Source organism: Cardiocondyla obscurior, linkage group LG24 (genome assembly GCF_019399895.1).
Source record: "Cardiocondyla obscurior isolate alpha-2009 linkage group LG24, Cobs3.1, whole genome shotgun sequence".
Lineage (NCBI taxonomy): Eukaryota > Metazoa > Arthropoda > Insecta > Hymenoptera > Formicidae > Cardiocondyla > Cardiocondyla obscurior.
The window spans coordinates 455038-468534 of NC_091887.1; the positions used below are offsets into that span (position 1 = coordinate 455038).

At 30.8% G+C, this 13497-nt stretch overlaps 2 protein-coding genes across 2 annotated transcripts; both read right to left on the bottom strand.

Moving 5' to 3' along the window:
* Positions 1–1251: 1251 nt before the first annotated feature.
* Jhbp2 (Juvenile hormone binding protein 2) lies at positions 1252–7394 on the bottom strand. Its single transcript, XM_070671749.1, has 4 exons — positions 7067–7394; positions 5608–5895; positions 3895–4044; positions 1252–3487 (listed from the first exon to the last, which is right to left on the bottom strand). Exons 1-4 carry the CDS (start codon positions 7233–7235, stop codon positions 3336–3338), a joined length of 759 nt encoding a protein of 252 aa, XP_070527850.1. The 5' UTR covers positions 7236–7394; the 3' UTR covers positions 1252–3335.
* A 1875-nt stretch (positions 7395–9269) lies between these two features.
* On the bottom strand, positions 9270–12326 carry Jhbp16 (Juvenile hormone binding protein 16). Its single transcript, XM_070671748.1, has 4 exons — positions 11688–12326; positions 10600–10865; positions 10204–10315; positions 9270–10020 (listed from the first exon to the last, which is right to left on the bottom strand). The coding sequence occupies exons 1-4, from the start codon at positions 11746–11748 to the stop codon at positions 9728–9730; spliced, it is 732 nt and encodes a 243-aa protein (XP_070527849.1). The 5' UTR covers positions 11749–12326; the 3' UTR covers positions 9270–9727.
* Between the last annotated feature and the right edge of the window lie 1171 nt (positions 12327–13497).

The following is a 13497-nucleotide window of genomic DNA, read 5'->3' on the forward strand; positions in this document are numbered from 1 at the left end:
TGCTTTTACTGCTCAAGCCAGACGATAAGATATTTCCTGAAAGAAGAATTTTTACCACACATTGTATGAAATAAGATTGGGCAGCGGCTTATCAATTGTCAGGAAATACAAGCATGAAATACGATTGTCATTTTGCTACAACGACTAATTTAACAATTTCGGCATAGCAGAAATGAACATCGTACTACTAATTATTTAGCGAAATTAATTGAAATGCGGACTGCTCCTGTCGGATCACTGGTATTGTGATTCTATTTTAATAATAGAGAAGACGCAATGATGACATAAAAATGTATTTAAACAGTGATCGAGATAGCTTTGACCTCGCTCACCGAGATGTTCCGCGACGATCGATTTCCTGTAAAAGAATGCAGACGCGATAATTGTATTTATTTATGCAAATAAATGTAATATTCAATATAATTTAAAACATATTAATTTTTTGTATTAAAACTCTCTTTAAACAATGCGATCACATAACGTTATATTTTTTTTTTACCGTTCGATCTTTGAGATACATAATACAATATTATAAATACATATTTAAATTGTGATCTTTGACACAAATGCATAACTCTCACAAGTTTTTACTAGAAGAATTTTACATTTTAAATTCAATAACTTGTAAACTTCCTACATTTATTTCTTTGCGCAAGGATACTGTATCTATTTCTCAGAATTCCTGGAAGAAAAGGCGGTTTAACTTGAAGATATATAATTGATTATATTCTATACAATTTTCTTGCATGTTAGAATTATTATTTTGTTGTTATTTTCTCGTTAAAAAAAATCTTAAGTTCTTACCTTTGCTGTTACTAGCAATTATCGAATGCAACTGGCTTGCAAAAAAAAATGTTACACCGTTTCTGTAAACGTAACAAGTAATGACATCGATAATTGTTAGAGGTATTAATTATTTGTTACATTATTGATTGCACACAGAAAAGCAATGAACTGAAAAAGTACGTCCACGCAAAATGTATTAATTGTAATTTCACTAATTATAAACACAATTATTCTTTCTGCCTTTTTAAACACGTTTTTCTTTTATTTGAAATATGACTCGCGTGTATAATATGGTCAATAATTTGAGTTAAAACGCTATTTACATGCCGATTATTCTGTTATCCCAAGATTCTTAGAGTTTCTACTTAACGCTCGTTTGTCATATCACTCTCACGCGTAAGTGCGGTAACAATCGCACTAATGGAATTTAAATGACACAGTTTTATAAAATGAAATGGATAAACGTATTGTTAAATTTTACTTTTATTTAATTAATATTTATTTCTAGCGTGATTTACGATAAGTTTATCTATAAAGAACTTATAAAAAAAAATGCAAAGTCTGTAAACAATTCTTATGCAACATAATTTATGTTTAAAATCAAAGTAATTTTTAAATAATTGAAATTTATTTGTAATATTATAGACTTTAACTTAATAATGTAACAACGAATTATTAAAATATATAATTCTAATTGAAATTAAATTCGTATAATTTATTATAAGACACCCAAAGGTGTTCACATAGATTGAACGATATTATTTTATTCACACACGTTTGATTGTGTAAAAAAAAAATTCACACTTATAATTTTATGTACAGTGTCCCATTCAAATTTAAACAGTTGATTTCTTAAAGGCACTAGGCTTTATAAAGAAATGTTTCTTAAAAAAGTCTTATAATTTCGAGAGAAATGTAAAATGATGCGAATGGTTTTACCTTTAATAGTCGTTTGAAGGTTACTTGAAAATTATATTTAATTTCTTAAACGGAAACTCTTATATTTCATTGAGTATTCTTGTTGCTTGCCTCGAGAACTTTCTGAAGCTCTATAATTAAGGATCTTTTTTTTCTTTTTCTTTTTGTTATTAAAGTACTTTTCGTGTTATAAGGTTTAAAAATTACAATTACCTGCTCATTAGCATCGCCAAAGTTGTACAACGTGGAGGTTGCTCGGTCAGACTTACACGTATATTACGTGTGTGCGTATGTACGCGCATGTATTTATGCTTGCACTTGAATGGAGATACGAACTACAAGACTTCTCATTTCCTCAGGACTTTTTACTTCATACACACATTTAAGTGCAAATCTGAACGTGCAATCTCCGCGTGGTACACCTTGAATGATGCTAATACCACAGCACAGTACTGTTACCTTTAAGTTTTGCAACTCGGAAAATAATTAACTAAAAAAAATGCTTAGAGATAGCGCTTTAGAAAATTCTCAAGATTATAAGAATACGCGGTGAACAATTTAAAAGAAAAGTTCTATTAGAAAAAAAATTAAAAATAATTTTTACATGATTTTCGAACCACTTGCTGAAGGCCAAACCAGTGACATTACTTTACGTCCTCGTCAAAGCCATAAAACTTTTGTCAGAACTTTTTTTGAAACCTCGCGGTGACCGGAAACTGGCTGTTCAATTTATCGCGGAACACACACTGTATTACACGCATGCACACACATATATATGTATTTCTTTTTAGCGAATTATCAAATTTTTAAGGATCCCGCGTTCGCGTACGATGCTAAATAATAATTAAAAAAGTGTAACCGGACTTAGCTTAAAAGTACTACGTACGTTTCTTATACGTCGTTGCATTAAATGTTTCTAATGATTAATCGTTAGTTTAACTTCTTCAATGTCACAGAGAAATAAAGATAAAATAAATTATTGCAAGACAATAAGAAGAAGACACTAACAAGAATTTAGTACACCGTTACACTCTGAATTATGATCCCTTTTTCACTTTTGCTCTAAATTATATACATGTGTGAGTGTACGTATAACTATACATATATTTGTTATTAATTAACAGTTTAAAAAAAATCTAATCTCATAATTAAAAAATTTTTAGTATAGATATTTGATAATTATGCTTAGACTAATACCTTAAAAGAAAACCGGCAAACTCCAATATTCTCGACGATTATTTATTTAAATTCCGACAATTTTATACGAAATACCCTGTATCGTATATGCAGCGTTTAATCTTTGCCCATATAGATTGCCCTTCAGGCGATTCACGTGCAAGAAGAAAATTAGAGACACTTAATAAGTCATTCATTATAACGTGGAAAGTTTTTCTTGAGATTTTTTTTTTTTCCCTTGGAAATACTGATCGGAAGCAGTCGACAATTTTTGTTACTTCGTAATTTCCATTGTAAATTCTGCATCAAGATTTTCATTGTTTCTCGAAGGCAACTAAGATAAGAATACTTTTTTTTTTTTTTTCTGTTGCATTGAGTTTTGCGTCGCGGTTCAAAAGTGCACCATTGACGCACTAACGGTTAAGTTTTGTTCTCGGCAATTATTAGTTAATTGTTTAATCTGTAATCCACGCATCGTACGGCACTTGAGCAAAAAGTTTCTCCACGAAAGTCGTCATCACCTGAACTAACTTCCGCCTCAGATCCGGTTTCATTTCTTTCAATAATTCTTGACTGTTCGTATTGATGAAAAGGTTAAGTGCCGCAACTGTGAAACAAAAGAAACATTTTAAAATACAATTTATGGCTCGAAAAAATTTTTTTTTGTTAATATATTAATTCCGAAAAAAATGCTTGAAAGAGATAACACTGTTAAATAATTTTTTGATATCCAAATATATTATAATTGTTATAGAATAGGTACTCTGAGCCACACACATTAAGCAATTCATTTTTCTTCTCTTTAAAACGTGTGTTACTGGGAAAAATAAATTCCCAGTAATGAAAATTTTTTTATACGTCAGCTTAAACGAATATATTAATTTTTAAAAAGTCATGATTTATTCCGATATAACTGTTTTGCATTTATTTGAGTTTTATGTACTCCGTACTTTTTGTTATATTAAAAAATTTTCGCACATTTATGTTTCGTATATTATGAAAATTTAAACTTACGCAATATACTGTTGGAGTCTCGCACGTTTTCGACTCCCATTCTGATATTCTTTACGCTAAAATCCATTTTTAATTGCTGCAATCTGAGGTAACGACGGTTTTCGTATACGAATGGTCTTGCTCTGATAAAGACCTTAGCTCTGACATCATCTAAAACAAAGGTTTTAACAAAACTGATAAATAAAAGATGATATACTCATTTTGGTTGAAAAAAAAATTATCATAAATTACGACAATTACGCTCGCAACGTGTTTTGCTTTCATAATCATAATTAATGATTAATTCAAGCCGTTCGAACCGACAAAATTGTATAAATATTCTCAAACAGTTTGAATAAGTATTTTTTTTTTAGTTTCCAATTATTTAGAAAGGTATGAAATTTGTAAATTAAATTATTCTTAAGAAAGCGTAAATAACAGTGACTTATTCAAAAGAGAATGCGGTATTCTTCGTTACTCCTTTCTAAAGAATATTTCTTTTACGGCAAGAAAATAAATTGCATCGCCATTTACAAGAGTTCAACACTGTGATTCATGCAGCAGAAATTCTCACATATATTGTTCAGTACAACGTCAAACGTAAATGTTATTTACAACATTAAAAAGTAATTGAACTCGTAAAAAAAAATTAAATATTTTTTAGGAAGCCTTAAATATATTTTCCATCAATTTTAAAATTCTAATTACTTATCGAATCATTATACGTGTAATGCTACTTCGTTGATTGATCATTTTGGATAAAATTATATTTAATTTATTCGCGAGTAAAATTGCTCGGATATCTGTGCCGTCTATTATTTTCAATTACGCTCTGTCCGATTCTGCGACATTTGTCACAGTGGCAAATAAAGCTTGTTGACAATAAATATATACTACGCGAAGTGAAAGTTACCACTGTCACGACACACTTGCATTAGTGCCATTTCACTTGCTCGAAGATTGAAAAAACATACTTCTTACGATTTTTTTTCCCCTCGCGGCATTAACAATGTCTTGGGACGATAAACATCGTATCGATATAAAGTAACGCACTGATATTAAAATAAAACGTAATGTCTTCTAAGTTTTTTTTTTTTTTAATTTTTCTAAGCTTTTTTACATAAAACAATGTACAGTCTTTATGACGCGCGTACTTACTTTGTAATATATATATTTTTTTTTACGTACTTTAATTATTTATTAGACATTAAAAACGATTTTTTAGATTTTACTGCAGCTTGTTTAAAAATCGAGTCTCTAATGTATTCTTTAATGAAGCACGACGAAAGGTGATAGTTCAAGATTATTAAATCTAGATTTTTTTTTTCTCTCGTCAATCTCATAATTCGAATTTTGCACGGTCTAATTGCTATTTCGTCAGCTCGTTGAATAACAGATTTCGCGCATGCCATTTTCCAGATAACAATAAATCGGAAAGAAATATTTGTTCAGCTTTCGAGAAGCAAGGAATAGACTTTTACCACATCGGTATGCGCCGTCTAACTCGCAGATGGTAAAAGTGCGTGAGAAAGAATTGAGAGGTTGTGTGGAAATAACGAGTGTGCGCCACAAAGGCTAAGCGTTTTCTCGATGTAAAAACTATAATTACAGATATAAAATTTTTCTTAAAAAGAAAAAAAAAAAGAAAAAACCGTTATAATAAATTATTACCGACTTTTAATTAATTACTAAGTGGCAAGAAGCTAATTAGTTTTATTTCCTCGGCAGACTTACCGTATTCGCCCCAATAATCTCCGGCGCCGCTGGCTTGTACCAAGATCAAAGTTCCGCTGGACCGATATCTCGCGGCCGCTCTAATTCTCGGAATGCTAAAAGCCAACTGCAATTGCACTTCATCGTCGGTCAGTCTAGTTTTCAGGCCGGTTATTCGCAAAGCAGAGACTCCTCTAGCTGTGATATTTTTGAATTGCGCTCTGTAACCATTTGGACCGCCTCCGAGAGCGATATGCAACTCGTCTAGAATAATAGGCTCCACTTCTGGATAGCCTAATTGTGGTAAACCTAAAATTACAACATTCGTTAGACCGTAATATCTAACTTCACCGCATATTACGCAAATTCGACGTAATAGCGTCTGTGTGATTTCTTTGGATATTTTTGTTTTTCGAAATTATATTTAACATTTTTTTAATGCGTCGATTAAATTTCGTAATAGCGTCGTAAAAATTAAAATCCAATTCTGTTACTATTGTCTTCTGTAATTTCTTGAAAAATTTATTGTATCAATGACTATTTAAAAAATAATTTCGTAATTTCCACCTGCTTATATGTTTGAAGAAAGCTATTGCTCCAGACCGAAGCAATATCGTACAATACAAGTAGAATGTAGGACACTGGGTGACCATTCGAATACACCGTTATAATGTACCGCGATCGTTAACAAAACCACGTGGTTATGGAACCGGTTTGTTCCAGACTTTCAACTTTCAGTTTATTTACAAATTATATACATTATTATAACACTTTATTAAAAAAAAAAAAAAAAGAACGTGATGCTTTGTTGCAACGTGTCAAAAATTGTTTCTGAAACAAAACAATTTTTTTAATCATGAAATATATTATAATTAATATGTTGCAATTGTTAAACTATTTTTAATCTTAGTTAAAACTGTTAATTATATTAATATTGTATCAGCGCGATTATTTTCAATAGCAGTAAAGTAGCTCATTGTCCAATTCGTTAATCTTTTAATTTTATTTTGTTAAAAACGTTAAACGTAATAATAATAGTTTGCTAAAAAATTATTTTTAATCGAATAAAATTAATTATTAATAATATTACCGCAGCGCAAAGTCAAAAAATCGGCGCAGAAATGCTCAAGCTAGGTACTTCGATAAACCGCAAATTCCAATCATCTGTTGAGACCACTTGATCGCCGCGAAAACGGTAAACTATACTTCAAACTACATATCTAAGTATTCTTCCAACGTTCTTTGAAACGTACCATTCATAAATTAAAAATCTGATTTCTGTACGAGCCAATTAAAAAATTACTTCACACTTGAAACATATTTCACTTTATGGAAAAATAAAAATTTGAGAAAACGGTGCTTGAAATGCGAGAACATTATGCAATGTCACATTATATACAATATTACATTACATAATTTTGTCTAGAGTTCGATTAAAAATTGCAAAAGAAATATGTAAATTGCGTCCTCGACATCTCACCTTGACGAAAGCGCTCGACGAGTGTATTGGCTGTTCTTGCGAGGCAGGCTTCTAGCTTCGAATCGCTCCTAGAGCATGGCTCTAGAAACTCCAGGCCTCTGTATCTTCCGACGGCGTGAGCGCCGATCAACAGGGAGCACACGTAGCACAGTAGTACAGCATTCCTCATCTTTGGCAATTTGCTTCTTTCGTTTTTCCTTTCTTCGTTAGGATCTACTGGTATCTATCGATACACTAGAACGATCAGGTTTCCCGACGAGGAATGATCGACTGGCAGGGATGCGCTTGGCCTTATAGGCCACCTTGACATTGCCCCCGCTATGCCGGCCTCGAAGACGAAGAAGAAGAGTATCAAAACCTTGAGCGGGACTTCGAGTCGGTGCTTACTCTTATTTATCGTTTTGTGCAATGTACGAGCGCGAATAATAAAAGTATGTTATGCGCGGAGCGGCAGGTGTGTTCTTACATTATAAATGTTTAAAATTATGACTGGGAGACAAAAGGTTTTTTTTACGACTTCGTACCTGCATTGCTTGCCCCATTAATCACTAGGTTTGCAATTTAATTATTAATTAAATTTAATAAAATCAAAACCAGTTTTTAATTTTTTTTTATATCTAAACAAATTACTTATTTACTGTGGAAAATAACCATGTCGGACTCGCCGTTCTTTTAAAGTGTTCTATGGTTGACTTTAGATTTGTAATTAATTATTTAATTATATTAATTAATGATCCAAAGAATATATAAGTTAAACGTTTTTAAAAAATTTTGTCGAGTAGAACGTGCCGCGTAAAGGGTTTAATGACATGGGAGAACAAACAGTCGTGCCATTGTCATTATGGATTTCGCCAATTAACTTTCTTAGATGCAAAAAGACGAGGGGAGCGCAAATTTCATTAAAAAAATTCTTTATAACTTTTACCAACGTTAATTTTAAATCCACCACAGTAAACTGTACTATAAGGCTCCTTTAATAAGTAATTCAGAGGCCAATGAAGGAGATGAAGAAACTATTGATTAATTTATGCGCTTACTTTCCCAATAATTGCCGACGTTTGTTTATAACTTTCTTCTTTTATCTGGTAATTTTAAAGTGGTACGCGCTTAATGATTGGAAAGGGCACAGAAAAAGCGATTTTCTCCGCTGATAATTAGCAAAATCAAGTGCAGCGGCGTGTATTAAATATTCGCAATAGATTAAATAGAATCTATTGATGCAACTAATTGGCTTGTTAAATCTTACGCAATTTAAATATGTATAGCGCACAATCGGAGTTTGTAAGAATGATTAAATAATAACAATCTGCGGTGTATCTAAAATATCTAGACTGCACATAAAAATGGGTAACGAGTAGTAAAACAGAAGAAAGAAATCGTCCGACAAACGTCAGAGTAGACGTCATAAGATAACCGAAAAGGGAGTAGGAGAATGTTAAACACCGTTAATCGCCTTGGTCACGTTCGTTTGAAGTCACGTTTCCGACTTACCCACGTACATGTTCGCGGAAGATCGTCGCCAATCGCTAATCGCACTTCCTGCCTTTAAACGTGAGGAAAAAACGAAATCGAAGGGCTGATCTACAAATTAACCATAGAAAGCTTGTAGCGAACGACAATTTATCAATGTCAAAATTTTTTTTCGTACTTTGTACTCTCAAGAATATTTATAAAATTTTACTTTACTAAAAAATGCAAACTATTTTATACCGCGTAGAATTAAAGTCTAATAAACGAAGTATAAATTTGAATTATTTTAGGATGTCATTAAGAGTATGCAAATTTTTCAAACTTACTTTGCGAAAAGAAAATATCACACGTGCCGAGGTTAAGTTTTATTGATAGATTATCTTTCCGTTTATTTATTCTGGCGCAACCTACGCGCACATTTAGCATTTTTCTTTAACGAATACTACGAATCTTGCTTTAAGAAAAGGTTAATTTATTAGTTAAATAATGTGGCCTCGACTGAGGTGAATTTTACTTGTTTGCTAATTATAATTAACATTAATTAATCCTGATCAATGTAAATTAAAATTCTTTGTTCGAGTATTTCGAGACAGTACCTCTGCGCGTTCTGTCAGAATACAAGTCAAAGACCTTTCTTCAAGGCGAACAGCTACCGAGAAAAAAAGAAACCCTTCTTGCTATCAAAATGCCTGGCATTCCTCATAGCACTCGACAGAAGATGAACCATATATAATAGTATACTTACATCGTAACTCAGCAGTACATTAAATTAATAAAATGAGCATAAACTTATATTAAATTTTTCTAGTGTCGGAATGTGCAATAATACAAAGGTATATCGTAAAAAAAGTCTGTATTTACTTAATATTATACTATATAATATGCCATGAACACAAGCATCTTTTAATACATATATTTAATTAAATTATTAATTAAATATACATATTAGAATAATGCGTGTTGAACAAAATGATATTTAATTTTAATATTTTTCTAATATGTATAATTAGATATTCCAACACGCAAATTTTTAGTTCCTAATTTTTTTCTTTTTTTTTTTTTAACAGAATTCATTTATAATAGACGAATTAAGTGGCTTAAAATTTTGTATGTTTAAGAACCAACCTGTGCATATTGATTAAGATGTTTCTTGTGTTTTGTAACCATTAGTTACAAATGTGTCATTGATTATTAATATATCGGTTTTGATTTAAAAATCTGCTCAAATGGGAAATTACGAAAGGCGTTGTCGAAAATTTCTGTAAAAGCGGTTGAAACGAGTTCGTTCACTAGGCCTCTCGTCAATACGAAACCAGGCTGCCATGTATAATTAATTATTTTATCAAGAATATCCTCAAAAACTCGTTTGCCAAATAGCAGATTTGTAATATGAAGTTTTAAATTACTAATAGACTGAACATCTATTTGAGCGCGCACCTTTTGCCCCGGTACCTTGGTTATAGTGCTCGTTTGTATAAGATCATCTAAAATTAAAAGAAAAAAAAAACGTTAAGCTATAACTAAATTACAAATATATATTTATAATATTCCTATTTTTTTTAAATATCACTGCAATTAATTATAATATTAGTAGCAAAAAATCGTACTTATCGAATACCGGAATTAATTAAATAGTAATTAACACACAAATTGTTAATAATACTTACACAAAGCCAAAGTGAATTTTCCTCTGTTGGTTATTGAGGAGCTGAAGCACACTCCTTTAAATTCGTAATTACCCGTCAGAAATTTCTCCGGAAAACTTTGAGTGTACACAACCTAATTGACGCAATGTTTCGTTAATTTATCTCGTCGCTCAATTATTACTTAGCTACTTTTATTCACGTTTCCCAGTAATAAATTTTAAACGTCTCATTATGGAAATAAAATGCAATCGTGCTGTTAATCTTTGATATACTTTTAGCTTTAATGTAAACTCGTATGTTAAATATATTAAATTGCCAAAAATATACCGCAGCAAAATTTCTGATTGCACGAAATATTACGTATTTTGTCGATCAAATATTTTACGTGCGATATATACCGATAAATAGTGTATGTACCTTGTAATTATTCAAATCGGAAACGAATTTTGTCACTTTACTGTTGGCCCATCCGGTTTCTGTCACATTTCGGAGTGTTAAAGTAAAGCCGAAATTAGGTATCCCTCTTTTCGCTATTATCTCTTGGGCAAAAAATGGATCAAACGGAAGCACATTGTACTTTGGCAAGCCAGTTTTGAAATAAGGCCTCGAAATCGCATTTAATCCCTCTCGCACGCAAACGTCAAAACCTGGTGCATTGACGTGACAATTTCTGAAGAAGTCCTCTAAAAACAAGAACGTAATTTATAATGCATAAATGTACATTATAGAAGAGATTGAGAATTTATTTTTTTATTTTAAGATTTTATTAATTTTTTTATGATTAAAACAAACTGAACTGAACAAAGTTAACGAATAGGTGACGTTTACAATCGATTGCAAAGACCTCATAACATTGAATTAATGCACAATTATTAAAATTGAATGTTAATATGTACGTATTAACATTGAATGCACACACGTAATCGCGTAATATAACTTTCACTTCCAGGTATTCCGGTTTTGATAGCCCCACGCGCTCCTTAAGAACATCTCACTTACAGTTCGCCTTCTATTACAATATTACAAGATAGGGTATTACGTTATGTAATACGTCAACAAACAATAAGTATAAGTACTTAATTTTGCAAACCTTATATTAATTTTTTAATTGATTTCTTGCGAATTAATTTTTTGCAGTTTTAGTTTAAGAAATTATTAATTTATATTATTTCATTTATTTGGTTTTTTATTAAATTAAATTGCGTTAAACGTACCATGCATTATATACGTAAAACAAGCGTATAGTTCTAAAAAAATGTTACATGTTCTTTTTTTTTAGATTACGTAACTTTTGGTTAAACGCGCAGTAAATGTATAAATAATTATAAAATTTTTAATGTTTTTTTTAAACAGTGTATAAAGCAATTTTTAAGATCTCTCGATTATTTATAAGATTTACGAACGCGTTGATTTTACCGTGAGTGAATCACTCTCTTCTTATACCGAGATGACACCGAACGTCAAAGTTCATTGCACGTGCGGTGAACTCACGAGAATTTACTTACCGAAATCGGCGGCAGTTGAAACGTGCAGCAGTAACACAAATAAAAAAGTCCTCAGCTGCATTTCTCTTTGCTTTTTCTCCGTCCCTATTTTCGTTCGATCGATCTGAAGCACGCAAAAAGAATCACCTTGGTACTTATCAGTGCTCACAAACGAAATAGGAACGATTCACGTGCGGTATTACGCGAACCGGGAGCGAGTACCACGCACTTTCACTGTTTGCGATACATCTGAGAGAAGGGCCAGCATGCTGCTTTCAAGTCGTGAAATTTTGGAGGAGGTTTTATGTAATATCATCGACAAAGATTGGAGAGAAGGGTGATATGTAATGTATATTTATGTGGAAGTAAGAAATGTGAGAAATTTACTTTATTCTTGCTTCAACACTTGGACCAGTTCGTCGTGCGTTAAGTACTATGTAAGAGAGAAAACGCGAGTTACCCAGCAGATTACCTAACATTACATCGTGCAGCTAAAGGCGGAACAATTTGTCAGCCGATTGAAATTGTGCTCAAATTACAGAATTACAGAAATTTCAATACAAATCATATTAGGTACATTGAAAATTGTTACCACGTTAAAAATGTATCTGTATTACGCGTCGGTCATGTTTTTAATCGCTCTTATGTATAAAATCTGAATTAAATATTATATAAAATTAATTTAAATCAATATTTAAATTATTTTTTAACTTATTAAATTTTGTACTGTTAAAATAATCAAATCTGAAATTATTAAATTTTTTTAATTATTAAATCATGAAGAATTAAATAATTATATAAAATTTTTATATTAAATTCTTTGAATATTTATAGTTTTTATGTATATTTATGTAAAATTATTATATAAATTAGATACCTTCCTAATGCGAAGTTTGCCAGAGTGAAAACCTCGACTGAGCAAGGCGAGATGTTAGACTTAGGTATTATACGGTGACGCCGTCCAGTTTTATACAAAGAAACAGGTCCTCTAAAAATCCAATACAACAAAAACGAAATATACTAGTTTCAAAGACACGCTGAATATATAATCCGTTTGAAACGAAGCGTTATTCAAATTAATTATATGCAAAGAAATAAACGTTTAAGAAAATTTTTATTAATGCAAAATAAATTTGTCTTGCGTAAAATGTTAAAAAAAAAAATTTATGCTGCTTTAATGATACTTTAACATCACCATTATTATTATAATGATCTACTGATACATTTTATATAAAATACTGGCTTAAAAATTTAATTAGTTTGTATTGCACAGTACGTAGTATCAATTATTACATATGCATAAAAATAATGAAGCTCATTAGTTAGATCTGTTATTTATTATTATCCGTTTTTTAAATTATTTTATTATCCATTTTTTTTTTTATTTTAATATTAATGCTCCATTAGTATTATCCGCTAAGTTTTTCGAAATACAAATAAGAACGTAGTAAAAAAAGATATATTCTTAAATTGATTATTTTATGTGCAAAATAAATTAATTATTTATACACGTGCATTATAGTTTAAAGATGGTAAAGACGGCAAAAATAGTTCTCACGTCTAGCAATAGATGGTACTGATTGTTAGAAAATAATATCTTCTACGTACCGAAAGTAACAAAGCCAGAAATTTTTAATCTTAGGCAATTTACTGCTATTTTTAATTATTTATTAGTTTTCACGAATGCAAATGACCAAAGAGATCAAAGAAAAAATAAAAATCTTAATCTTTTTCATTAAAATTTTCTTGAAATTAATTTTTTAATAAATTATTTTTATATCAAATATTTTTAACAAAGATTGTATAAAACTTTTTTTTTTTTTTTTAATTT